The 25,959-nt window shown below is 35.5% G+C and overlaps 2 protein-coding genes across 2 annotated transcripts in view; both read left to right on the top strand.

Annotated features, from left to right (window-relative positions):
* Positions 1–25,959, top strand: part of LOC145306725 (uncharacterized) — a 194,738-nt gene that overhangs the window by 100,397 nt on the left and 68,382 nt on the right. The window lies entirely within an intron of this gene.
* Positions 15,300–19,997, top strand: LOC145307530 (uncharacterized). The gene is made up of 5 exons (XM_080149986.1): positions 15,300–15,422; positions 17,772–18,371; positions 18,450–18,484; positions 19,315–19,450; positions 19,971–19,997. The coding sequence occupies exons 1-5, from the start codon at positions 15,300–15,302 to the stop codon at positions 19,995–19,997; spliced, it is 921 nt and encodes a 306-aa protein (XP_080006112.1).

The raw sequence follows: 25,959 nt of genomic DNA, 5'->3' as shown, positions 1-25,959 counted from the left end.
ATATTAAAAGAATGATATCAAAGTATATATATAATATATATACTATAGTCTTTACCTTTATTCTTGTATCTAAGTTAGTTTTTTAAATGTTTGATTAGAACATAATATGTGTTTGGCTATAACTATTTCAAAAATACAAACAGACCTTTTTTAACCTAAGATGCTGAAACAGTTTCTTTACAATCTCAATTATCAGTTTTTTCTATTTCAAGTAAAATTTTATGCAAATACTAAAAAATAATCAAAATTAGGTGTAAGTTTTATATATAGAGAAATATTTTTCTAATATTTCTCTCTTATTTTAAGATTGATTCTTTTCAATTAATTTTTAAAGGGATTTATGCATTAATTATTTTATAATATAGTATTATATAGATAATAATGGTATTTCAAAATTGATTACTTAAGCTTGTAAAAAAAACTGTTTCAGAGAAAGGCCTGCTTTGTTTTTAAGCATTTTTTTATAGATACATGTACATTAAAGAACATCTAATACATTTGAGTAATATATATTTCTGTATAAAACAGAATAAAAATCATTATTTTCATTAACTAATTTCTTTTAACTATTACATAAATTTGTTAGGTTTTAAGTTTTTTGATTCATTCTTTAAGATCCCTTTAACTACTAAACAAGTGTAGTTACAAAATTTAGGAAAACTTAACATTAGGATAGTTTGAGACTTTTACAGCTTATCTTTTAAGTCTTGCTATGATTTTAGGCTATTTTTATGTCCCCTTTCATAAAAAACAAATCACTTTTATGCATAAAGCTGGCAATTCAATAAAATAATCTAAATGGTTTAAAAATAATTTTTTTTCAGGAGGAAAGTGTAACCTTGAGTGTTAGTCTTACTTACAACAAGGTAAAAAAATAAAATGAATCATAAAAATAATAAGAATGAATAACAAAAGAATTACTTATATCAGTGCTTTCACTCAAAGTACTAGGGAGCACAGATCCCTACACTCCTTATTTATGAAATAAAGGGGGAGGTAGATTGTGCAAAAATTCTGAAAAGGTGTGAGTTTTAAGGCTTAAAAACAGAAGTACAACGATAATATTCACTAAATATGTGTGTGTATATTCCTTATATATTCCTTAGAACCATAGACAAAAATTTATATTTTTATATTTAGTGAATATTATCGTTCTACTACTGTTTTTGAGCTCTAAACACATTTACGGAATTTTAGCAAAGCTTACCTCTCCTTTAAAAAAAAAACTATTTATTTACTTAAATGTAAAAATATCTACTAATTAATACTTGAATACATAGATTATTATCTTATAGCCTGGGAACTATTTCAAGATTATATCTCTACCATAATCCTGAATTCTAAATCTATATCTACTTAAATGTTTATAAAAGAAGATATTATCTTTCTGTCTATGTGTAGTTTTATTCATCTAAACATATCTTTATAGATATATTTGCTTAACTGCCTATCAAAAAATATCTAATCTAAAACTCACAATCAACGAGGAAAAAAAACTTTCCTTCTAATTAATATTTCCAGATTTTCTGTTTAAATCTTATATCTGTTATTGATTCTAATATAATTTTGATTAATTAATATAACAATTATTTCAGAACAGAACAGCTTTGGGTCAACAGAGTGATTACCTACAATGCTTTATAGTGATCATTAAATACTGTGCCTTTTTTTTATAAAAATTGATTATTGTATGATTCATGATTTTCAAAATAAGAATATTTAGATTTTAAAGTTTTTTTACTTATCATTTTAATTTTGTTTACTAGTTTGGCTTCTTTTAATTTACTTTGTCTGTCAGTTACAAGTCTGAAAGACCTATTTTAACTTAAATCTTGAGTCTTAAAAAGATGCTTTATATGTTCTAAAAGGTTTTATGGATATAATCAATCATTGACTCTTAATATGATTTGTTATATATTGGATTGTTATATTTAGTGCTGGTACTCTAATGTTGAATTGCCATTTCTATCCTATTATAACTAGGATGATAATTTCCATAAAAGCAAAGCTTTAAAGACAGAGGTTATTTCACATGGACATAAACTTTTCTAGAGGGTCAGAACTTAATAAGCAGAATATTATTTTTTATGCCTAAAAAATTGTATTAAATAAGTTGGAGAATAATAAATACAGATGTATATACTGTTTAGGGACATTTTTGGGACTTGATTATGGAGATGTTTAGCTTTAAGTATTATACCTAGTTTTCTATGAATCAATATTCCAAAAATCAGATGAATAAATTGACAAAGGTGATAAAATCTGCATGTTTTCAAAGGACTTTCTAGTGCTTATCATATTCTTTTAAAATCATACCTAACTGTTACAAGAATTATTCTGCAAAGTTAAAAGTTGATAAGAGCTAACCCTAAGGTGCGTCTCTATTGTAGGTTATGGTTACAACAGACTCTAAATATAGAAAATCTAAGATTTCAAAAAGTGGTAAAGTTTTTTGTGTGTCCAAGATCTCAATGTCTAAACCGATGGATTACTCCATTTTATAGAAAAAGGTCCTGGATAATATATCTTAAGGATATTTTATTTTGATATTTAAGCATTAAAATGGTTTTAGGCTATTTTCTGCCACCTTTTTCTTCCATAGAATAGAGATACCATTGATGTTTTTAAGTGTTTATAGAGATTTGATCATAAGATTCAATGAAGCTACTCAAATGTTGGTAGTGCATACTCTATTATTGGAATATTGTGGAATTAACCCATTAGTGCCGAGCGCCACTTTTATGGGCCGATCGAGCTGAAAGTTTCAGGGAAGCTTTATAATGGTCAAAACGGAATTCGTATTTTTTTGTTTTGCTCTAGTGGCGTGCACAGGAAAGTTGCAATAAAACCCGGTTCGGCGTGAGTAAAAAAACCTTGCGGCATTAATAACCGTTTTTGGCCCTTTTTGGTGCTTTCCCCCGGCATTAAAGCCCGTTTGCGACCTAAATACCCGGTTATTTGGCCCAAAAAATTAAAAATGTAATTTTTGAACGCCCAAAGTGAGATGAACACTTTTTAGAACTTTGATACGATCCGTAATTGAAAACTACACAACCTCATGTAATCTATAGAGCTACAAGTAATATACGAAGCGATTTATATCACATTTAAGATTTTGGCTATAGGTACCACCCCTTTTTGGTTAATAAACCCGGTTTTTGTTGTTGTTGTAAAAACGATCTATTAGTAAAACCGGGTAATGAAAATTTCAGACTTTCCCCCCATATGCCGAGCCGGGTCTATATAGAACGTAAAAAAACGATAAAAAAATCATATAAAAAATAATAATTTGAATAAAACGAATTCACAAATGAATGTAAATGCCAATAAACTTTAAATTTAACGAAAAAAATCACTAACTTTACTTCATAAACAAAAAAGTTAGGAGGGGTATTTTAAAATCACCTTGTTTTTCTTGGTTTTCAAATTTTGTTGAGCTATACCGGCAAACGGAAGTAAGCAAATCTGCCTGCTCCAGGGGGAAATGAAAACCAGGGTAGTAGAGGGGGGATTCATACTGAGAATGATGCAATCCTAAAACTGAGAACCGGTTTTTTTCGGCATTTTCTGGAACCGGGCGTTAAAAGCCGGTTCGTCACTAATGGGTTAAAGTGTCTTGTAGAGTGGCTTTGTTCTCTCTCTCTCTTTTAATGCATAGCTTAGGCTGCACTAATTTAAATATTCTAAATTAACTGAACAAAGTGCTTACAATATGATTAAATATATCTACTATTTATATATATATTTATTTATCTATTTATTATGGGTCAGCTGAATTTTAGTTTCCGATTTTGTACACATCACCCTTACCCTATCTCAATATTTACTACTAGCTAAACAATTTTCAAACTTTAAGAAATTAAAATTTTGATTGTATAATGTATAATATTAATAAGTTGTCTTATTATTTATTATAAAATTAATGAGGATGTAGCTGTAAATAGCTTTGCAATAGTTGGGTTATCTGTTGTACAACTTCGGAAATTAGGGAACAAATGGGAAATTAATTTTCAGTTGATGTTATTATTGGCTCTCACCACCAAGAACATCCAGGGATAAGACAATGTCCGTGGACATGAAATTGATGTAAATTATTGGTTGAAAACTTTAGACACTACTAGTTTGTATTCAACGAGAAAGCCTAAAATGTTACTTGTGACGTCATAAAAATCAATCTCTTTTTTGGGGGGTGTCCTTTCCCACTTATCCAATCATCCTTCCTTTTCAGACTTATTTTTATGACGTCACACTTGACATTTTTGGCTTTCTCGTAATCAAAATCAAAGATATTTTAGTTTATAGTACCCAAAGTCCAGGAGAGCCCCCCCCCCAAAAAAAAAAAAATATCCAGTGTTCCTATAACAATGATTTTTTTAGTTTAAAGATGGTTTTAAGCTGTATTATATCATCACCATGATCCAGGGAGGTAGGGGACATTTGGCTTTGTTGACTTGTCCCCAAAGTTTTATATTTACGATTTCTTGATCATTGTTAGGTTGGTTTATTAAGTTAAGTGTCCAAACGTTTCAACCACTAATTGTAATCAACACAAGGAGTAATTTTGTGCATCATCATAGGGGATGTTCATCAATTTATCGGCCATTGTCTTAGATCACTGGTTCTAAGCTTGATACCATTAAGACAAAAAAAATACATTAGATTAAACCCAAACATTATCTAAATTTATAATTACATATCCCTTTCCCAATTGTGTTGTCTAGTGCAATTTTTTTTATAACCTTTCCCCCTATTTCAAGCTCACCCAATTAATCTCAATATTTTACAATGCGCGACTAATTTTCTCAAATTAAGATACCCCCTACATCTAATTCAGTTAAAATTTTAAAACAAGAACATCAATATTCAAAATCAACAAAGGAATAGATTACAAAAGATTTTTAAAGGCTTATTTAGTAATTCTTATTTTTAGGTGTTAGCATTTAGCATTTTAAAAAAAGAATAAAACCAACCTAAGACATTGGCATTGTTTACTACAAATTAAATTTGATTTGAACAAACTGAAAAAAAAATATAAAAGTTTAATGAAAGCTAAGCATTATAGAACACATTCTGCTGTCTTTAACCCAGCAAGGGATCAAAATATTTTGTTAAAATATACATTTTTATTATTGTTTCCTTTTTTGATTTTTATATGTGTGTGGCTCCTTACAAAGAAGAATAAATTTCAAAAAACAAAACTTCATTTTTTATAATTAGTTATTGACCCTAAGGGAATTGTATAACATGGTGGGTGGAAATACATAATTTAAGATACAATAAAATTTATTGTATTTCCTGGGACATATCACTTATTTATAGGCTTTTTTTCCTTTCCTTTAAGAACCAATATATAATAAGCTAACCGGAAAAGATTGGAAAAAATGAACAATAATGATTGTCTTTCTTTTAGAGAGCATATACACTTTTATATCAAAAAAAACCTAAAACCTAAAAAAACCTACTATATTGTATGGAGGCATAGAGCAAAAAGTGCAGAATTCCTTTACATCCTTGCTTTTATTAGGTAATGTACTATAATGCACATATTATATATAGGTAGTGAAGCTACTCTTTAATTCTGTCTGTCAGTCTGTCCGTCCGTCATGTTCTACAAGTAACAGAATAAGAAACATGAATTTCTCAGCTGATTTTTCAAGATAGAAGTCTGACAATTTTAGTTTGTAGATTCACTTTATCATTTTGAGTATTTAGAATATGTAATTTACTTATAATCATAAATATTTTATGTGAAAAGGTTTCGTGTTTTTTGTATGAATATTTATTTTTTGAGACACTGCAACAATTTAACATTTACTAAAGGACTGACTTTATACATTTATCCTTTAAAATCTATCTATCTATCAATCTTTCTATCTATCTATCTATCTATCTATCTATATATCTATCTATCTATCTATCTATCTATCTATCTATCTATCTATCTATCTATCTATCTATCTATCTATCTATCTATCTATCTATCTATCTATCTATCTATCTATCTATCTATCTATCTATCTATCTATCTATCTATCTATCTATCTATCTATCTATCTATCTATCTATCTATCTATCTATATATCTATCTATCTATCCATCTATCTATCTATCTATCCATATATCCTTCTATCTATCTATCTACTGAACATCTACTATATAATTGACTATGTACTTTTGTACATCAATATTTATCTCTTGCTTAGCTTTTTATCAAATCATATTAAAATAAGGATGACAACATTCATAAGTAGCGAAGCTCTAAAACCAGAAGGAAGGACAAACAAACACATGAACTCGAAATTGTTCATAAATTTGTTGCAAAATAATTTTAAATATAGGATAAAATAAAAGGACTTGACTATAGAGATGCTACGCTTATAATATTGTACTTTGTTGTTTTAGGAATAAGTATTTCAAAAATCAGATTCAGATCATTCAAATAATTAATTAAATCACATAAAAAATCAACATGTTTAAATGAACATTTTGTAAGCGGTCATAGAGTTGCTACTCTTTCTAAATTCGACCTAACTACTACAGGAATCGCCATGCAAAGTTAACAATTTATAGGGCATTTCTGACATGCCTAAATTAAGGAAAAGACATAACTGTTATGGACGGACGGACGTAAGGACGGGGCGATCCTAATTATAGAAAAGCTTCGCTTTTAACAATGATGACAACATACATAAGTAGCAAAGCTTTAAAATCAAAATCTGATAAGCAGAATATTGATTTAAATATATAAAAAAAAATTGTATATATACCGATTCTCTCGTAATGATTAAAAAGTAATATACTTTCTAAATCAAACCTAAATGTTCCAGGAATCAAAGTTTGATATTGATAGGACAATTATAACATGCCTCAACAAAAATAGATCTATCCGTTTCAGCAGTAATGCGTACGGACTGACCCTAATTATAGAAATGCTTGGCTTTTAATAAAAAAATAATTTACTGGCATATTTAAGTAATTTTGATAAAGATATATCGAATTTTGAAGTTTTATTTAACATCATAATTAGTTTTTCCGTCTGTCTGTCTGTCAAATCTCACATATGTTGATGTTGTCATCCTTGTTTTTTTACCTCAATGTTTGGGTCCCTTTTGTGGCAACGTCCCTTAAGGGGCGATTCTTCGTATTTTCACAATAGCTTTTCTCCTATTGTTAACCCCTGTAGGGGGCTATAATCCTGCGGGGCAATCACCTAACCCAATGTAACCTTACCTAACCTAAAATAACATATTAAAAGCCATTTTAAAAATACGATGAATCGGCCCTAAGGGGCGGTGCCACGAAAGGGACTATTCCCCAATGTTTTATTTGATAAAAAGATGAAAGTTTAAAAATTAAATTTGAAAAAAAAAATCCGTCGAAATTAAGATGGAAAATCCGTGAACTTTTATGATAAAATTTTATTTTTTTGCATATGAAATATGAAAATGTAACAAGCATCAACTAAGGTAAAATATTTAATAAACAAGGATGATAGCATACATAAAAGCAATTCACAACAAATTGTCGGGTAAATGAATTGCAAGCAATTGTAGAGTGACAGCCAGGGAGGGAGGAGAAATTGGACTGTAAATTAGAATGGTCCCAAATAATTTTATCACCTTCGTTGGATTAAAACAGTTAGGGAGTTGAATCCATTTTTATAGAAGCAGAAATATAATCCATGATTACTGTTTTGACCCTCTAAAAAACGTAATATAACATTCCACTTTCCCCTGTCTTGTTGATGATATCATCAACGCTGATACGATTTTTGAAATGTACCACTCCACTTTCAATAGAGGCGAAACTGGAATGGTACATTTATGTTTACATATCAGCGTATTCATAAATATTGATTTCCTTATTAAAATTGACATAATAGTAATGGTATATTCTGGTTATTATTTTTTATTTTACATAATTTAAAAGTTTTTAATTATAAATAGTATTTTATACATTCCTTCGATTAACATAATCTAAAATTAGTTCTTATGATTTCAATTATGTCAATGTTAAAAGTGTAAAGCTTGATGATTCCTATTTAGAAACTCTATAATCATTACCAGAATGTTACAGTTTTTTGTATGATATAATTATCCTATTCATATTATTTTTGGAATAATGATTCCTAGGACAACAAGGTAAAGTATTTCAAGCAAGGCAACTTTATGAGCAATCCTAAAAATGAAAGTATGTCCTTTTACTGTATCCTATATTTACACAATTTTGCAAAAAATTTCGTTTGGACTTATAAATTAATGTTCTCCGTAAGTTCTAACACTCTACGTGAGTTATGGCTTCTTCGTTTTTATGGATTTTGTTTTGGATTTTTTGAAATATTAATATCCAACAAAATAGAATATCATTATCAAAGCATGTCTAATGTCTATAACCAAGTCCTGAAAATGTATATAAATGTAAACCATCTATTAGTTCATTTTAAACAGCGAAGCATTTCTATAATTATGGTCAGTCCTACATCCGTGGGTAACAGATATTTTTCCAATTAATTTAGGCATATTAGAATTGATTTCAAACTTTGCATGATGATTTCTGTAGTAGTTCTGTAGTGCTCCAGTCTTCACATGTAAGCAAGCACCTCCACTAGTATATATCTCCATAATATAATTCTAGCCAACAATTGGTTTTGCCAGGAGAATCCGCAATGCGCATCTGAAAAATTTTATTCATATCTTAATTAGCAACTTTTTAATCATTACCAGAAAAAACGTACATATTTAGTTGTTACAGAAATCATCATGCTAAGTTAAAATCCAATAGGACAATTTTAACAAACCAGAATTATTGATTAGAATTAAAATTGTGTAAGGAAATAAACTGCTTATCAATTTTTTCGTTAATTTAGGCTTGTTAGAATTGTCCTATCGATTTCAAATTTTGCATCGTGACTCCTTTAGTAGTTAGGTACGATTTAGAAAGCATAGCAATTCTATAAGCATTACCAAAATATCCGTACGTTCATTTTAAACATGTTGATTTTTTACTTTTTCAACAACAAATTTTTATGTGATCTAATCATCCGATTGATCTGATTTTTGGTATATTGATTCCTGGGACAACAAAGTATAATTAATAAGCGAAGCAAGTCTATAATCAAGTCCTTAAAATGTCCATAAACATTATCCTGTATCAAGCAGTTTTTCAACAAATTTACTAACAATTTTGCTTTGACTCTTATACATTATATTCTGATAATTAAGTTCTGACACTAAACAAGTGTTAATGTCCGTTTGTCCTTATGTTTCAGTGCTTCGCTTTTATGGATTATAGACACACACAGAGAGAGAGAGAGAGAGAGAGTGAGAGAGAGAGAGAGAGAGAGAGAGTGAGAGAGAGAGAGAGAGAGAGAGAGAGAGAGAGAGAGAAAGAGAGAGAGAGAAAGAGAGAGAGAGAGAGAGAGAGAGAGAGAGAGAGAGAGAGAGACAATAGTCTGTTCATAACACTAGTCCACAAAGTTTTATAATAACATTTTCTTATTCGTTGGCCTTACAACTTTGGGACTTTAGTAAATTTTGATTGGTTATTTTCTTAGGTTGATTGTTTAAACTTTTCAACCACAATTTATGTATATCATAGTTAGGGATGTATAAGAATTTATCTGCCATTTTTATCAAAAAAGAGAGAGATATGGGAGGGAGGGGGGGTAGCTGTTCCACTAATATTAAATAGGACAATGTGTTAGAATTTTATTAATCATAACAAGGATGACAACATCCATAAAAGCAAAGCTCGTAAATGAAAGGACAAACAAACATTAACACTTGTAGAGTGTCAGAACTGAATAAGTAAAATATTAATTCATAAGTCTGAAATTGTAAGTAATTTGTTGCAAAATTGCTCAACTAATTATACTGTTTAAGGACATACTTAAATTTTTAGGACTTGATTATAAAGATGCTTCTCTCATAACATTGTACCTTGTTGTAAAAGGAATCAGTATTCCATAAATCAGATAAAAAGGATAATTATATTTAACATATAAAAATTTGTTTTCAAAAAGTAAAAAATAAAGCATGTTTTAAATGGACGTACGGACTTTCTAGTTACGATTATAGAGTTGCTGCGTTTTCTTAGTTTAACCGTAATGAACGGACAAACGGACCCTAATTATAGAAAAGCTTCCTTTTTAAAAATACTTTTTAACAGTTTAATAAGTATTAATCAGAAATTAAGAGGGGGGTAAGTTTCTGGTAGAATCCGTAAAGGTTATGTGTTATAAGTTAAAAACAGTAGTAGAATGATAAAAATTTATATTAACTTTTTTAAAATTTTCTTTGTCTATAGTTCTTTTCAATAAGAAATACATATATATTTAGTGAATATTATCGTTCTACTATTATTTTAAAGCCTTAAAACACACACCTTTACGGATTCTAACAGAAACCTACCCCCACTCTTTTTTATCAACTTTTAAATGTTATTTATTGCATCGTAATATAGACAGAATGGCTGCGAAATCGATTAATATCCGCTGGATTAGAACCGGTTATCAGCCATTCTGAAAAGATATGTAAAACATCGTATTACAGACATTTTTCAACAAACATTTATAAATAAATTTATACCAGTTTTGTTAGACCGTTGTCAGCAAAACTAGTTTTAATCTTATTATTTTTCAATCTAATATCCGCGGAAAGCTGTCTATAATACGATGCGATAAATAACTTTTAAGTTTCTTTATCTATAAAGAAATTGAATAAAGCTGTTTCTAAGATAAGTGTCGCATCACAGTGGATACACTAACAGTACTAGTTCTTATCTTATTGTGATGCTATAGTCATAAACTTTAGAGGAACCACTTCTCAGACACTCAGGGTTCTTGAGGGATAAGACAATGGAAGATAAATTGATATACATCCCCTATGTGTATAAACAAAATTACCCCCCATTTCTTTTTTCATTTGATTACACATTTGCACGCTAATGGGTTTTAACCAATTAAAATGCAAAAGTAAATATATCCAATGCTTAACAGCTAAAAAATATCCTGAGAAACCAACGTTTACTATGTTGTATGGACATTAGAGAAGAGAAAGTTTTTAAATGCAAAGCTTTTCTATAATCAGGGTCAGTCCGTCCGTCCGTCCGTCCGTACGTCCGTCCGTCCGTAACGGATAGCTTTTTTCGTTAATTTAGACATGTTAGAATTGTCCTATCGATTTCAAATTTTGCATGGTGATTCCTTTTATAGTTAGGTACGATTTAAAAAGGTTAGCAACTCTATAATCATTAACAAAATGCCCGTACGTCCATTTTAAAGATGTTGATTTTTTTACTTTTTTAACAACAAATTTTTATGTGATCTAATCATCCGATTGATCTGATTTTTGGTATATTCATTCCTGGGACAACAAAGTATAATGTTATAAGCGAAGCAACTCTATAATCAAGTCCTAAAAATGTAAGTATGTCCATAAACAATATACTGTATAAAGCAGTTTTTAACAAATTTACTTACAATTTTTTCTTCGACTCTTATACATTTATATTCTGATTATTCAATTCTGACACTATATAAGTGTTAATGTCCGTTTGTTCTACCGTTTCAGTGCTTTGCTTTTATGGATGTTGTCATCCTTGTTAGTATTTTCCATTTTCGAGGGAGAGCATAGTATAGCACACTTGCCCCGCATTTTATAACTTAAAATTTTAACATTTATATGCATCCAAGCTCATAAGTTTATAAATAAAAGGGATGACAACATCCATAAAAATGAAGCTTTGAAATGGAAGGACAAAGAATATTAACACTTATAGAGTGTCAGAACTGAATAAACTTAATATTTAGTATATACAAAATTGTAAGTAAATTTGTTGAAAAACTGATTAAATACACAATACTGTTTAAGAACATACAAACGTTTGTTAGGACTTGATTATATAGATTATTCAAATATAATATTGTACCTTGTTGTAAAAGGAATTATTATTCAAAAGAAATCAGATGAATAGGATAATTTTAAAAACAAAAATTGTTGTCAAACAGTAAAAAAATCTACAAGTTTTAAATAAACAGACACTTAACTATTAATTCCTAGGACCATAAGGTTTAATATCATAAGCAATACAACTCTATCATTGAATAGTATATAAAATGTAAGTATGTCAATATTAAATATTCTTGTGTTGGAATATATTTATACGGATTTTTGTTTAGAATCTATAATCTATTTTATTTTTGTTGAATATAATTTTTCTGAGCTGTGTTGTTATGGATGTTTACATCCTTGTTTTTTTCAACAAAATTTCTAAGGCCTTTGAGAAAGAAATATACACTGTGGATCTTATAACCCTCACAAAACTCGCAACTGTTGCATAACATGTAGCACATCAGCTCGTTGATGGGAAGGTGATCGGTTTGAATCTCGGCCCAACACCGGGTCATAACTAATTAAGATGTTAAAAATGGTTCTTATGTTGCCACTGGTGCCCGAAATAAATAGTTAGAGTAGGGGGAATGCCTTGGCACTAAACAGGCGCAACTCATTACCATGCACAGTTAGGCCTTCTCATTCAAAGATTGTGCAATAAAAGGGTCAGGTGTCTGATGGACGTTTGACCATATTCTTTAAATTGAAGCTCTGAAACAATCAGTGTCAGAACTGAATAAGCATATTATAAGTTTATAAGTCTAAACAAAATTGTAAGTAAACTTGTTGCAAAACTGCTTAAATACAGAATACTGTTTAATGGCATACTTACATTTTTAGGACTTTATTATAGAGAAGCTTTGCTTATCACATTGTAAAATCAGAAGAATAGGATAATTATGTCACATCTTTTTTGTCAAAAGGTTTAAAAATTTACATGTTTTAAATGGACGAATGGACATTTTAGTAATGATTATAAATCACCATGCTTAGTTTGAAATCAATAGGACAACTCTAACATGCCTAAATTAACAATCAAAGCTTCCATTACAGACAGACGGACGGACCTACGGACCGACCCTAATTATAGAAAAGCTTGGCTTTTAGAAACATAAAAAAGATAACATGAAAATTTAGAAATATTGATGCACAGAAACACTGACAATTAAATAGACATATAAATATATCAATAATATATAGCTATACATCTCTTTATATTTATACATATATCCTTATAATAAATTAACAGGATGTTCGTTTTTTGTTTGTTTGTCTATATATTTGTACCAAAGGATCTCGCTAACCACTTAACCAATCGGGTTCTTCCTAACAGGGTAGTTTTTCATAGGTAAAGGAAAGGTTTATAACTATTTTAGGGGAGAGGTACAACATCTTTCCAAGATAAATCACCTCTAGAAAAAATTCCCCCAACCCCCCAAAAAAGTTATTTAAAAAAGTTAAAATAAAAAAAGGAGTTTTTACTTTTTTAAAATCTAAAATAAAAAAAATTGGTTTTGGGATTCAACTCCCTCCTCCTCAAGAGACCTCGCTAGTACACATATATAAATAAATAGATAGGCAGACAGACAGATGGATGTCTTGAAAGGTGGATGTACACATGTATACATTTCTTATGGTTTTTATGTAAGGAGAGAAATTATGTGTTCAAAAAAGTTATTCAACCATCGTATTTTTCATTTAGCAGTGTTTCTAGAAATTTGTATATACACATAAACACAGTTGAGTTATTATGTAGATCACAGATTGGATACTACTGTAATTTTTGTGAAAGTTTTGACTTGTGACTAATGATATAGCCTAAGGCGCATGGTGTCTACACTCAGTTGAGAAAGATACAAAGTAGTTTAGTTTAGTATAGTCTATGACGTGATTATGATTTAGTGTTGCTATTTTCATGCTTTTCATATAAACAGTGAGCTCATTAGCACTTTGTCTTGGGTTGAACATTTTGAAATTTTTTTATATTGTATACAGATTTTTATATATGGTATGGGTTACTCTATTTAGAGCTTATCCCTTTCTTTTCTGACTGGAGGGTGGATGGGTGGAGGGGGAAAAGTGAATGTGGTATCTAAAAAGGCATCTTGCAAAAAATAGTTAAAAGAAGAAAATAAACCCTTCCCCTCCCCCCTCCATCCCAATTTCTATTTTTTTTTAAAAGATGGAGGTTGTTCTAAAAACGTACTTTTTGGATGTAAAATTTCTCAACATTCCAGTTAAATTTAAAATAAGGAAGACCTGCCTTCCTTATTTGTACAACCATATTAATGTTCAACAGATGCCCTCCTTGTCAGAATTCTAACCCTTGAATTTTTGCTACTTTTTTGTTGGATCCTTGTTTTATTAACCCTGTCGGGTCCCTTCTTGCAACTTCAGGGGGGGGAAGTCAACGCCCCCCCCCTATTATCTCAGCTAGTATTAGAGTGAGAGGGCTAAAAATGTTTATGCTTGTCCCCTGTTTGATAATGAATTTCCTACTATAAGTGAGTCAAAGTCAATTTTCGCTTTCTTCACTCTCTTATTTAACACCTTTGGTTTTATGTCCTTTTTTACTTAAAAATTTCAACAAAAAAAACTGTCATTTTCTTATTTTTAAAGCTAGAAAAACATTTTTTTTCAGAAAATGTTTATCTTTATGTAAATTTGATATTAGAAATCTTAAGGATAAGGACCTGCAGGATTATACCTGGAACCTAAAATTGATTTGAACACATACATTTTTTATAATGGTTTACTACTAGACGATAATTTAGTGTTTTGGTAAGATAAAATGCTTTGCTTAAGTTTGCTTAAGGATTAAGGTTTGCTGGCATCCTGTGCCCGCCAGGATAGAAATATTCAAAAGATTCCAACTCTCAGTTATGTGTCATAACCATATTTAAAAAGTCACTCAGTTATAGCCCTCTATCTTTCACACACAGAAAATGAGATAAAAAAACCAGAGAGGTGGGGGCCTTCAACGCCCCCCCCCCTCTCCCTCTGTTTAACGACAAGAAGTTAAGAAAACGTAAGTTTGTGGAAAAAATAATATTTTGTTACAAAAAATGAAAAAAAAATATTTTAAAATTCATATCTTTTATTTGATAAGTGATAATATTTTTTAAAAGATCAATAATTAGATGGCATGCTAATCTATTATTAAAGTTGACCGTTGTTTTTTTTTCTAGCTGCTATTTAAGACAAAATTATATTTTTTTTTAAAGATACTCTTATAAATGAGTATCCAGTGATTACTGAACTTGGTCCATTGACCTGTCAGTCTTATAAAAAAGTATAGATATAAAACACAAATGAGAAAGCTTTCAAGTTATTTTTTCTAAATTCATTCTTGAAACAAAAAAAACCATCTAAATAGTAATTACAAGAATTAAAAATCATATCTTTCAGATGAATAATGTGAAGGAATTGAATTATATGAGTGTTGGTGGTATGAGAGATGATGGTATGAGTGCTGATGGGATGGAAGTGAAAATGGAGTTAAATGAAAGATTAGATCAGAAAGTTTTACAGGTAAATATATCCGCTGGATTAGAACCGGTTCTCAGGCATACTATCCGTATAATGTCTGCGGAAAGCTATCTATAATACTATGCTATAAATTGATATTTAAAACTCAGGGATCTAAAGGGATAAGACAATGAACGATAAATCAATGTACATCCCTAATAATGATACACATAATTACCCCTTCTATAGATTAAAATTTGTTGTTGGAACATTTTAACACTTAACTTAATAAATCAACTAATCAAAACTTAAGGAAAGTCCCCAAAGTTGTTGAGCCAACAAATAAGAAAACGTTATTTTAAAACTTTGGGACTAGTGTGATTAATATCCTAATATTGTCCCCTCTCTCTCTGGTCACAAACTTAGGGAGGGAGAAGACATTGGAGTATAAATCCAAAATTATCTAGTTCCTGAGTATTGTACATTTTTATAAATCAGAGATTAAAGTTATTTTACCCCTAACAGCCACTTCCAGACCTTAATTGAAGTGGGGGAGGGGAGGGGATGATCACAAAACAATCATATTTTCATATTAATGGCAAAACCTTTGTTTTTGGGTTCTTTTATATCAAAAACTGGAAATTGCTGTTATTTTCAGTTTTTTTAATTTTAAAAACAATTTTTATTTTGATATACATTTTTTTGTTAATTTTCAAACATGAATTTTCGCTTTGGGAAGGGGGGGAATTTGATATAAAAATGATTATAGATAATATAACATGGAATTGAACTCCTTTTGTAATATTATTTTGTTCTATTTTTATATTTGAGTATTTTTGTCCCAAAGTGTAAGCTCAAAAACTGTGTAGATTTTAAAATTGTGCAGCTTGTGTTAATGGTATACATACCGTTAGAAATGCTAGGAACACTAATTTTTGGAAATATAAAAACGATTCCTGTGCTATGCATAGTTCAGGAGCTACTTGTTAAAATATCCCAACTGACTTAAAACTTAAAGGTTAAAGAAAAGGGTTTGTAAAAAATGCTTATATTTTAAAAATTTTAATTGCGCAGCTTGTGTTAAAAGTACAAAAATGTTGTGCATACCGTTAGGAAATATAAGAACTATTTGTGTGCTACTTATAATTTATGAGCTACGTGGTAAGATGTCCCAACTGACTTAAAATGCAACAGTTTCATTTTTCAACTTTTCTCACGTTTTTTCATTTTTCACAGTAGCGCATAAACTACATGTACAAATAGGACAAAAATAGTATTATAATTTTCTAAAAACTGGAGCTTATGACGGTTCTAACGATATACATAACATTTTTCAACCATTAACACAAGTCAGGCAGTTTCAATTTTAAAAAAGTACTTGTTTTACACACCCTATAATCTTAAATCTATAATGATTTACTCTCAAGTCAAGTCTAAGTTATTAGGAACATTTTACAACGTAGCTACTAAACTATGAGTAGCTCAAAAATTGTTTTTATATCTTTAAAAACTAGAGGTCATAAGGTTCAAGCAGTTCTAATGGTATGCATATCATTTTTTTACTATAAACACAAGCCACGCAATAAGAATTTTAAAAATGTAAGCATTTTTATTGAATACTTTAATTTTTAAGGATTCTTTTGCAAGTCAAGTTTTAAGTCAGTTGGGGCATTTTAACGCGTAGCTCCTAAACTATGCAAAGCTCAGAAATAATTTTTATATTTCCAAAATTAGAGTTCCTAACGGTTCTAACGGTATGCATACCTTTTTTATATCATTAACACAAGCTGCGCAATTTGAATTTTAAAAATGTATGCATTTTTTTCCTTACACTTTATATTATGCTTTTCAAGTCAAAATAATACAGGGTGTTTTTTTAATAGGACAAAAGTATTGCTTACTTTAACCCACTTGCCATTGACATAAATTAATAATTTATATCTTAATTTCTTCATTGATGTGGGACATTTTGTATGAGAAAAAAAGGTTTGGCGATTTTCAACAAATTCTGCCTTAAAAACCGGATTTTCCAAAGTACCTATTTTTGGAAGATTTTTGGACCATGACTAATTTAAAGGGTGTGCAAAAATGCGTACATTTAAAAAAATCAAATTGCAAAGCTTGTGTTAATAGTAGAAAAATGTTATGTATAATGTTAGAATCGTTATAAACTCTAGTTTTTAGGGGTTTAAAAACTATTCCTGTACCATGTATAGTTTAGGAGCTATTTGGTAAAATGTCCCAATTTTCACTAATAATTTTAGCTGTCTATCTTGATTAGGAGCAGAGAAAATCATGTTTCCCCCACTTTACCTCTGACAGACAGACAGACAGATGGTCGGACATTGTGAATTATAGAGTATCTTTGCTACTAAAACAAAGGTTGTTAAATAAAGTTGTCTTTTTCTTTAGAACATGTCCTCAGATGAACCTGGTGTTACAAATGAATCATCTAACAAGTTGGTTTCATCAAATCAAAGAGAAGTCTCACCTAATCAGTTGGGAGTATCAAACCAAGATGATAACTCACCTAAACAGTTGGGAGTATTGAACCAAGATGATGACTCACCTAATCAGTTGGGATTATCAAACCAAGGAGAAGACTCACCTAAACAGTTGGGATTATCAAACCAAGTAGAAGACTCACCTAAACAGTTGGGATTATCAAACCAAGGTGAAGACTCACCTAATAAGTTGGAATACTCAAACCATGGGGATGACTCACCTAATCAGATTAGATTATCTAACCAAGTAGAAGACTCACCTAATCAGTTGGAAAACTCAAACCAAACAGAAGACTCACCTAATCAGTTGGGATTATCAAACCAAACAGAAGACTCACCTAATCAGTTGGGATTATCAAACCAAACAGAAGACTCACCTAATCAGTTGGGATTATCAAACCAAACAGAAGACTCACCTAATCAGTTGGGATTATCAAACCAAACAGAAGACTCACCTAATCAGTTGGGATTATCAAACCAAGGAGAAGATGAAATTGAAAGTGTACAGGTACACTTTTCATATAATAAAATTTTTATATTGCATTGTATTACAAAAATATATTTTTAAGATAGAAAATCATTTTAGATAATGGAAGGATACTTCACAAAAAGATATCCAAGGTAAACATTTTTCAACAATAAACAAGTTTTATGATGTATTTGTAATCATTTCAAACATTTCTTATGCTTTAGTCATTAGTTCTTTTTTAAGTGAAGCTGCTAAATGTTCCTAACTTAGAGGGACAACAATTCTTTTCATTAACTTCACATCAATGAAAAAAAAATTATCTATAACTTTTTAAAAACATTTGCTATGCTATGCAACAAACTTATTTTGAATATTAATTTTAATAATAATATAGACAGTTTCCATAGCAACCATGGCCAGAAAGACTGGTATTATCAGGGTTTGTCAATCAATTGGTCCGTCTTCTTTAACATATGGATCTAATTATTAATTCCGTCATCTTAGATTTGACCAATCAATTTCAAACTCAGCATATGGCTCATGTAGTAATTAGTTAGAAAAGTTATATACTTGCCCATAAATCCATTTTAAAATATTGATTTATGACTTCTTAACTATTATTTTATCTAAGTATCCCATTCCTTTTTATTATACTGATTCCTAGGACAACAAACTACAATGTCAAAAGCAAAGAATCTCTATAATCAAGTCTTAAAAATGTAAGAATGTCCTTAAAAAATAGACTTTATTGAAGTCGTTTTACAACAAATTTACTTTCAATTAAGTTTAGGCTTATACATTTTAAGTCTGCTTACTCAGTTCTTAAACTACCTTTTCAGAGCTTCGTTTTTAATGATGTTGTTATCTTTGTATTGATTAATGTTATTAAACTATGCATTTCTATAGATTATTTTTTTTTCATTTAAATCAAAATAAACAGAAAATCTATATTTTTGATATAATTTTATTCATATATTTTTAGTTTGCTAAAATTGTGGCAATTGTTAACTTGGACAAATTTGGTATTCTTGGTTCTTGATGTTTGTTTGCCTGCCTGGGATTTTACAAGTGACATTATTCTTACAACCAAGTACTGGATTGGTGCTAGTTTTAAATGGGTAAATACTTTTGATCAAAACTTGTATAATTATGAAATAAAACATAGTTTTAAATATTTTTTTGGAGAAAGCTGAAAGTGTAATGTGTGACGTCTTTAAAGAAGGGATGAGAGGATAAGTGGGAAAGGACACCCCTAAAAGAAAGATGGATTTTTATAATGTCACACATGACTCTTTAAGCTTTCTCTGTCCTTGATAAATCAAAATTGATATATATATTTAGAATTATCTTATTTTGCAATAAACAAATATTATTTTTATTTTATTTTAGAATGAATATGTAGATTATACTCAGCAAACAGGAAATAATCAAATTATAAAATCATCTAGTGGTTTCGCCCTTAGCCTCTAGGGGCTTTGCCCCAAAAGGTAATGGGAAATCCCTCTCCTACGTAAAATTCTTAAATCTATAGAGCCTCTTAGGGCTTTGCCCAAAGAAGTGATGGGAAATATCCCATTCTGTGTGTTTCATGTAATCTGCGTAAATTTTTTTTTAATAAACTATTTATATACTTCTCAGAAACTGTATAGTTTTAACAATTATTAGCAACAACTTTTACTTCACAAAAAACGTATTTTTGAAAATTAAATATTTTGTACAAGAATATTGTGGTAACCGCCTTGGTTAAATGGCCATTACCCAAGTTCAAATGACTACGGCAGTGCGAACAGACGTGGACACGTATAATTATAGAGAAGCTGGGCTTCTCTAGCTATCACTAAATAACAAACAAAGTCTATTCAGATGTTACTTTATTCAGGGTCCAAAGGTTACTAATTTATAATACAACAAATAATAAATACACAGATAGGAATAAATAATATTAAAGCAAAATCAATATAACTATATATACATTAATCAAAATGGGCAACAATGATCCCCCATCCCTGGAAGGGGTGGGGGAACCAAACAATGCAGCTTAGCCATAATACGGCTGTCAAAATCTATCATTAATTTCAAAGCGTAGGGAGGGGTCAGGCTGACCCCTTCCCCAGTACTCGGGGGAGGGCCCTCGGCCCTTCTCCAAGATGATGGTTAAGTCTCCCAGTAGCTTGAGAATCAACAGCAACAAACACAGTATGGCTGCGCCATCTCCCCACTCGTGAATGGCTTGTCTAAATCCAGCCCAGACATCCAGGGTTTCCTCCCCTTCCTCCGCCAGTCGGTCAATATTATAGGAAACTATGCCATGGTCTCCGGTGGCTGAACAGCTGCCCTGCTGGACGCAGGAGCCATAAGACAGGCCGGTCAGCATGGCGGCCTTATACGCCAGAAACGACAGTAGCTGCTGCCAATCTTTCAGCTCGGCCTGGGAATACAATCCTCCCGAGCTAAAGTCATCCAAGGGCTCGGTCAGCAGTTGTTTGGGTGTATCCAGCGGGGGCGGCCTCTTCTTAGGGGCTGGAGTTAGCTCTATCCACCCTTCCTTGGGGTGTACAGTTAGGGGGTAGGTGGAGGAGCAGGGAATCTTGGTGGCGTGACCGCTATACACCTTTGTCACGGCATCTACAAATCCTGTGGGCTCCACCGGCACCTTGTCCCAGCATTCATTGCTCTCCCTTACCACGTATTTATTACGCTGGCAGGTAAGCTGGAGCAATACATCTCCCCTCAAGATAGAGAACATGCTCCCCTGGACACGCACCGGATGGGCCGGGTCTAGCTGCTGGAGCTTCCAGCAGTTGGCCGCTACCTCTTCTGCTGCTGCGCTTCGCATCTGAGTCTCCAGGGTGAATCCGATGTAGGCCGCGTGTATCTGGGCCTGGAGGGGGACATCCACGTCCCTAGCAGATACTCTGGGCAACGCTGCCGCGGCCGGGTCAGCTGCCACAAACAATGCTGGGTGGTTGGTGGCATGGGCTTCAAAGTCGCAGTTCACTATCCAGGTGGGGGTAGTCATGTTGATAAAGAATTGCGCCTGATGGTCAACCAGGAATGCATCCATCACCAGGCTGGGCTGGAGGCTGCGGATCAGCCTCAAGGGGCAATCTCTACCCAGGTGGTCCCACACGTACGTGGCCTCTCCGGTGACGCAGGACAGCTTGGACTGGGGACACGCCAGGGTCAGGTGGTCGGTCTGGGACTCCACCCGTCCGTTCTCGACTATGTAGGTCTCCTCCTTGACCAGCAGCCGTCGCTCCTGGAGCACTAACTCATTGCGGTACAGTTGGCCTTCAAAATGGACGTCCTCCCCTTCACAACCCACCCCCTCGGGGCTGTTGACCAGTGCTCCCACCATATCAAGGGTGAAGAACAGGGGGTGGTTCAGCTGGAACGTCAATGGCTTGGTCTTGCCTGGCAGGGTGTAGACGCGGCTCCGGGCCAGGTCCTGGCAAGTCTATGGGTCAATCTTGGTTGGCCGCATGAGGGTGGGGACCAACGTCACCTTCAGGTGGCCCCAGACTCCACACCTGAATGTCCACTGGGACACTGTGAGTTGACAGCTGTACCCCGTGGTCTCCCGGATCTTAACTTGTTGCAGGATATGTACCTCATGGCCCAGAGGCACCTCCTGGTGTAGCGGCTCTTTGCTACACATCTGCTCTTTGTTGAAGGCGGTGACATGGGTGGGGTTGGCACAGTCCCACCCTACTAAGACATAGCTGGCTGTGGGCCACACAGCTGCTAGCAATAGGCCCCACAGAACCATCCACCAATGGGAAAACCTGCCAGACAGCCACCATCCTCGTGCGTGCATCTGGGGGTTCTCGGCTCTAGCCACAGCGGCTTCTTGGGAAGGAGGGCTGCTTGTCTGCTCCTGGCTAGATATAAATTTCCATTGAGTGTTTTCCTTAGACGCCCGGGGCTTCCCTATACCCTTCCCAATGATGGACTGACGGGCGACTGGCGCCTGTCTGGGCGTCGGCTCCCCTAGCCTCAAGGTGGCCCTTCCCTCATCCATGGCATGCCCAGTGGCATGGGGCTCTAGTGCGTGTGGCACAGGCTTGCCCTGCATTACATCCCTCCCCTGCCCTAGGAACTCAGGTGCATGTGGCACAGACAAGTCCTGATACCCCCAAATCTCAATCTCCCCAGCCTCTAGTACGTAGGGCACAGGCAAGGCTGGGGGGTTACAATATTTTGGGTACAATGTATTTGTCAATTTTAACTTATCCTGGCTCGGTTGAGGGGGCTGGACAGCTGGACACAGTTGAGGGCAAGGGACAGCAGGACTCTCCCTGCTGGCTGGGGGCTCGGGCTGCCTGGGGGTGACGGGTGTCACCCCTTCCCACGGGGCTGCAGGCTTGTTACAGGATCCAGGTCTCTCGGTGGCGGCAACGGTTGTCGCCCCAGGCACCAGCGTGGGGGCGCTGGATAGCACCCCCCAGTCTTCACAGGTGGCGGTGACGGTTGTCGCCCCAGACATCAGCTTGGTGGTGCGGGGTAGCACCTCTTGTCCTTCCCAGGTGGCGACGCCGGTTGGCGTCCCATACATCGACTCGGACTCGCTGGCTAGCGCCTCTTGCTTCTCCCGCTCGGCGGCCGCGAGGGCCTCCCCGTACACCGTCCCGGTGGCGCTGGGTAGCGCCTCTTGTCTCTTGCTGGGGGTGACAGGGGTTACCTCCTCCTTCGGGGGACTCGGTCTGGCGGGTACCATCATGTTGAGGCCAAAGGGCAGCGGCCGCAGGACTTCTGGCTCCGCGATGTTGGTTGGCTGCACGTACTCCGGTCCCATGTGGTTGAGGCTGAAGCCCAGGCCAACCAGGTTGGGTTCAGCTGCTCCTCCCAGCACATTGATCCTGGCTGGGATGGTCCCAAACTGTGGCATTCCTTCTGAGTGGCCCACTGCGCTGGGGGCGGCGGCTTGCTGGAGTGTAGCTGGCGGCGCGCTCCCTTCCATGTTGGCTACCTGGGAGCTGGGCTTTCCCGAGTTAGCCCCCTTGCCGGCTACGCGTCTCCTCCCGGCTACCTGGTCCCAGTCAGCCTTGCACTCGGCTGCCGCATGGCCTGCGTAGTGGCAACATTCACATCTGGCAGGCCGGTCACGGCGGGACTGGGTGCGTCGCTCTTCTAGGCTGACCTCCATAGGAGTAGGACAGTCTCTGACTCGGTGGCTTTTCGCATGGCAGCGGTAGCAGCGGCCTGGAATCTTGGAGGCGTAGTCTGGTGCAACCTTCCCCATCTGGTGGAGACCCGGAGCCAAGGCGCCAATCTCCATTGGCTCTGAATCATCATACTGGGGCAACTGGACGCTGGCCGATCCTGTGAGTCCGTCGGTGGCGTCCACCAGGCAAACACCCTCCTTCAGCTGCTTGGTGATCATGGTCACGTTGAACATGGCTCGCCTCGTGTACTCAGGTACCGAGGCGATCTCATGTCCCATCAATTCACGTTTCACCTTGGCGTTGCGGATGCCACGGTTAAGCTCATCAATGAGCAACTCCAGATCTTCGTGGCTGTAGGCCTCCCTGTACAGGGCGCACTTTGTGGAGATATAGGCCTGGATGGGCTCCGTCGAGTGTTGCCTATAGTCCCTGAAGGCTTGCTTCAGGGTCTGGGACTCATAGGCTGGACGAAACAACATTTCACACTCGGCCTTGACTTGTTCATAGGTCAAGGCTTGGCCTGCCTCCCCAAACAAGTGGGAGGCCATCTCCGCCGCCAGGATAGTAATAGGGAGTTGCGGCGGTTCCGCGTACCCGCCCATGACATTTCCAGCCTCCGGATGTGGGATTTCCAGGACTGCTTGGGCAGTCCTCGGTACTCCGGCAGGTTACTCAGCATCAGCTTGCGGTACTCGGCTGGAGCCGGCTGGGGATCGTCCTGGAGCCATCCTTGAAGCTGATTGCCTCCTTGCGCTTGTTGTTGCTCCATCGGGTCAAAGGTTCAGCGTCGGGTCACTAATTCTAAGCCAACACTATAGGCTGCTTACACTTGTGGTCACTATTCTAGCAACCGCTACCGTTTATCACTTGGTTGGTAGTTGGAAATACAAATATATAAAATAGGTGTACACTAGGGTACTTTTCACTAGCTTCTCAGCTTTAGGGTAGGCTGGTAGGTCTAGAGAGTTGTTGAGGGTCTGAACGGCTGTCAGGAACTGATTTAGTTTTCCTTATCACACTGTAGATAGGGGGAGGAGCTTTGCAAGTTTTTTTCTAAAAATATATCTTTTGTATGCTATAGAGTAGGTCCCCTCCTGTGTGTGTGTGTGTGTGTGAAATCCCTTTTCTCACAACGCGCCTATGCGCCGTCAGAGCGCGCACACAGGTGAAACGCGCATCTATCCCTAAATCTGCTCTCTTATTGGTCCGCTTTATCTCCTTTGTCCATCAGATTTCGTTGCGTTCCGAGCTTCTCTGCGCAACCCGTGAAATGCGCTCCGTTCTCCCGGTCTCTGTCTATGCACGGTAGACGGACTTATCCGAGTGCAGGGAGAAGGGGGAATGCGTGAGGGGACGGGGTAAGGACGCCCTTCCCCAGGTTGGGAGGGGGGTGCCGCGGGCTTGAGGTGACTGGGTTATAAGGTAGGTGGGCTTCTCCCTTAATCCTTGGCTTATCAGATGTCACCTTTGATTGTATTTACTTCAATTTATGGGTGGACCCTCCCCTTCTGTTGGGATAGGGAGGGTGTATTTGCCGCGCTGCAGGTTTGGGGGTCCAAGTGTTTACCAATGCATTGTTAGCTTGCACCTGGGTTCTATTTTTGGCTTATCAAAATTCACGGCAATTGTTTACCAAACCCTGCCCATAAATCTATTGTTTAGCCTTCACACCAGGGAGGCAATCCATAAAATCTGATACAATATCTGTTTTTCTCGATGGGTGGCTGCGCTGTAGCCTCTCAGGATACTTGGAGTTAACGTAGTTTTTCTCCTATTTGGTACACTACACTCGTATTTTCGCTCACAGCTCGCAGCTATTTTGCTTGCTTCAGCCAGTCGGCGGCAGGGAATGTCCCGTCCTGCAGCGCCGTGGGTCTGAATCCAGGTGGTGGCAGCAGGGAATGTCCTGTCCTGCAGCGCCGTGGGTTCGAATCCCGCTATTTTTTGCAGTAAGTAATGGGCCTGTTTCAGCCGTCTGCAATTACTTGGCCTGTTTCAGCCCGTCCGCAGGCCTGTTTCAGCCCTTGAGCGCACAATCCTCCGTTAGATTTTGTCGCTCTCCGCGGTTCTCCGTCGAATTTCGCCACTCTCTGCCGTCTTTCGTCCGATCTTGCTGCTCTCCGCAGCTCTGGTTCCGCCACTCTCCGTGGTCTTTCGCTAGGTTTCGCTTCCACAACTGCCGGATACAGAGTTAGACCTTGCTATCCAGGGTGGGTAATTCAGGTTGCTTGTGTCAGTTTTGCCAGTTTCACTGTTGGGAGTACCTTAGCCTCAGCTGCGCGTCTGCTCTACACTTGTGTTTTGCCGTAATCTCACACAGCTGTCACCAAGTTGTGGTAATCGCCTCGGTTAAATTGCCGTTACCCAAGTTCAAATGACTACGGCAGTGCGAACAGACGTGGACACAAATAATTATAGAGAAGCTGGGCTTCTCTAGCTATCACTAAATAACAAACAAAGTC

Source organism: Acartia tonsa, chromosome 15, assembly GCF_053477335.1.
Source record: "Acartia tonsa isolate MP-2025a chromosome 15, ASM5347733v1, whole genome shotgun sequence".
Taxonomy (NCBI): Eukaryota; Metazoa; Arthropoda; class Copepoda; order Calanoida; family Acartiidae; genus Acartia; species Acartia tonsa.
The sequence above is the reverse complement of the archived record's forward strand: the minus strand, read 5'-3'. Positions and strand labels throughout refer to the sequence as shown.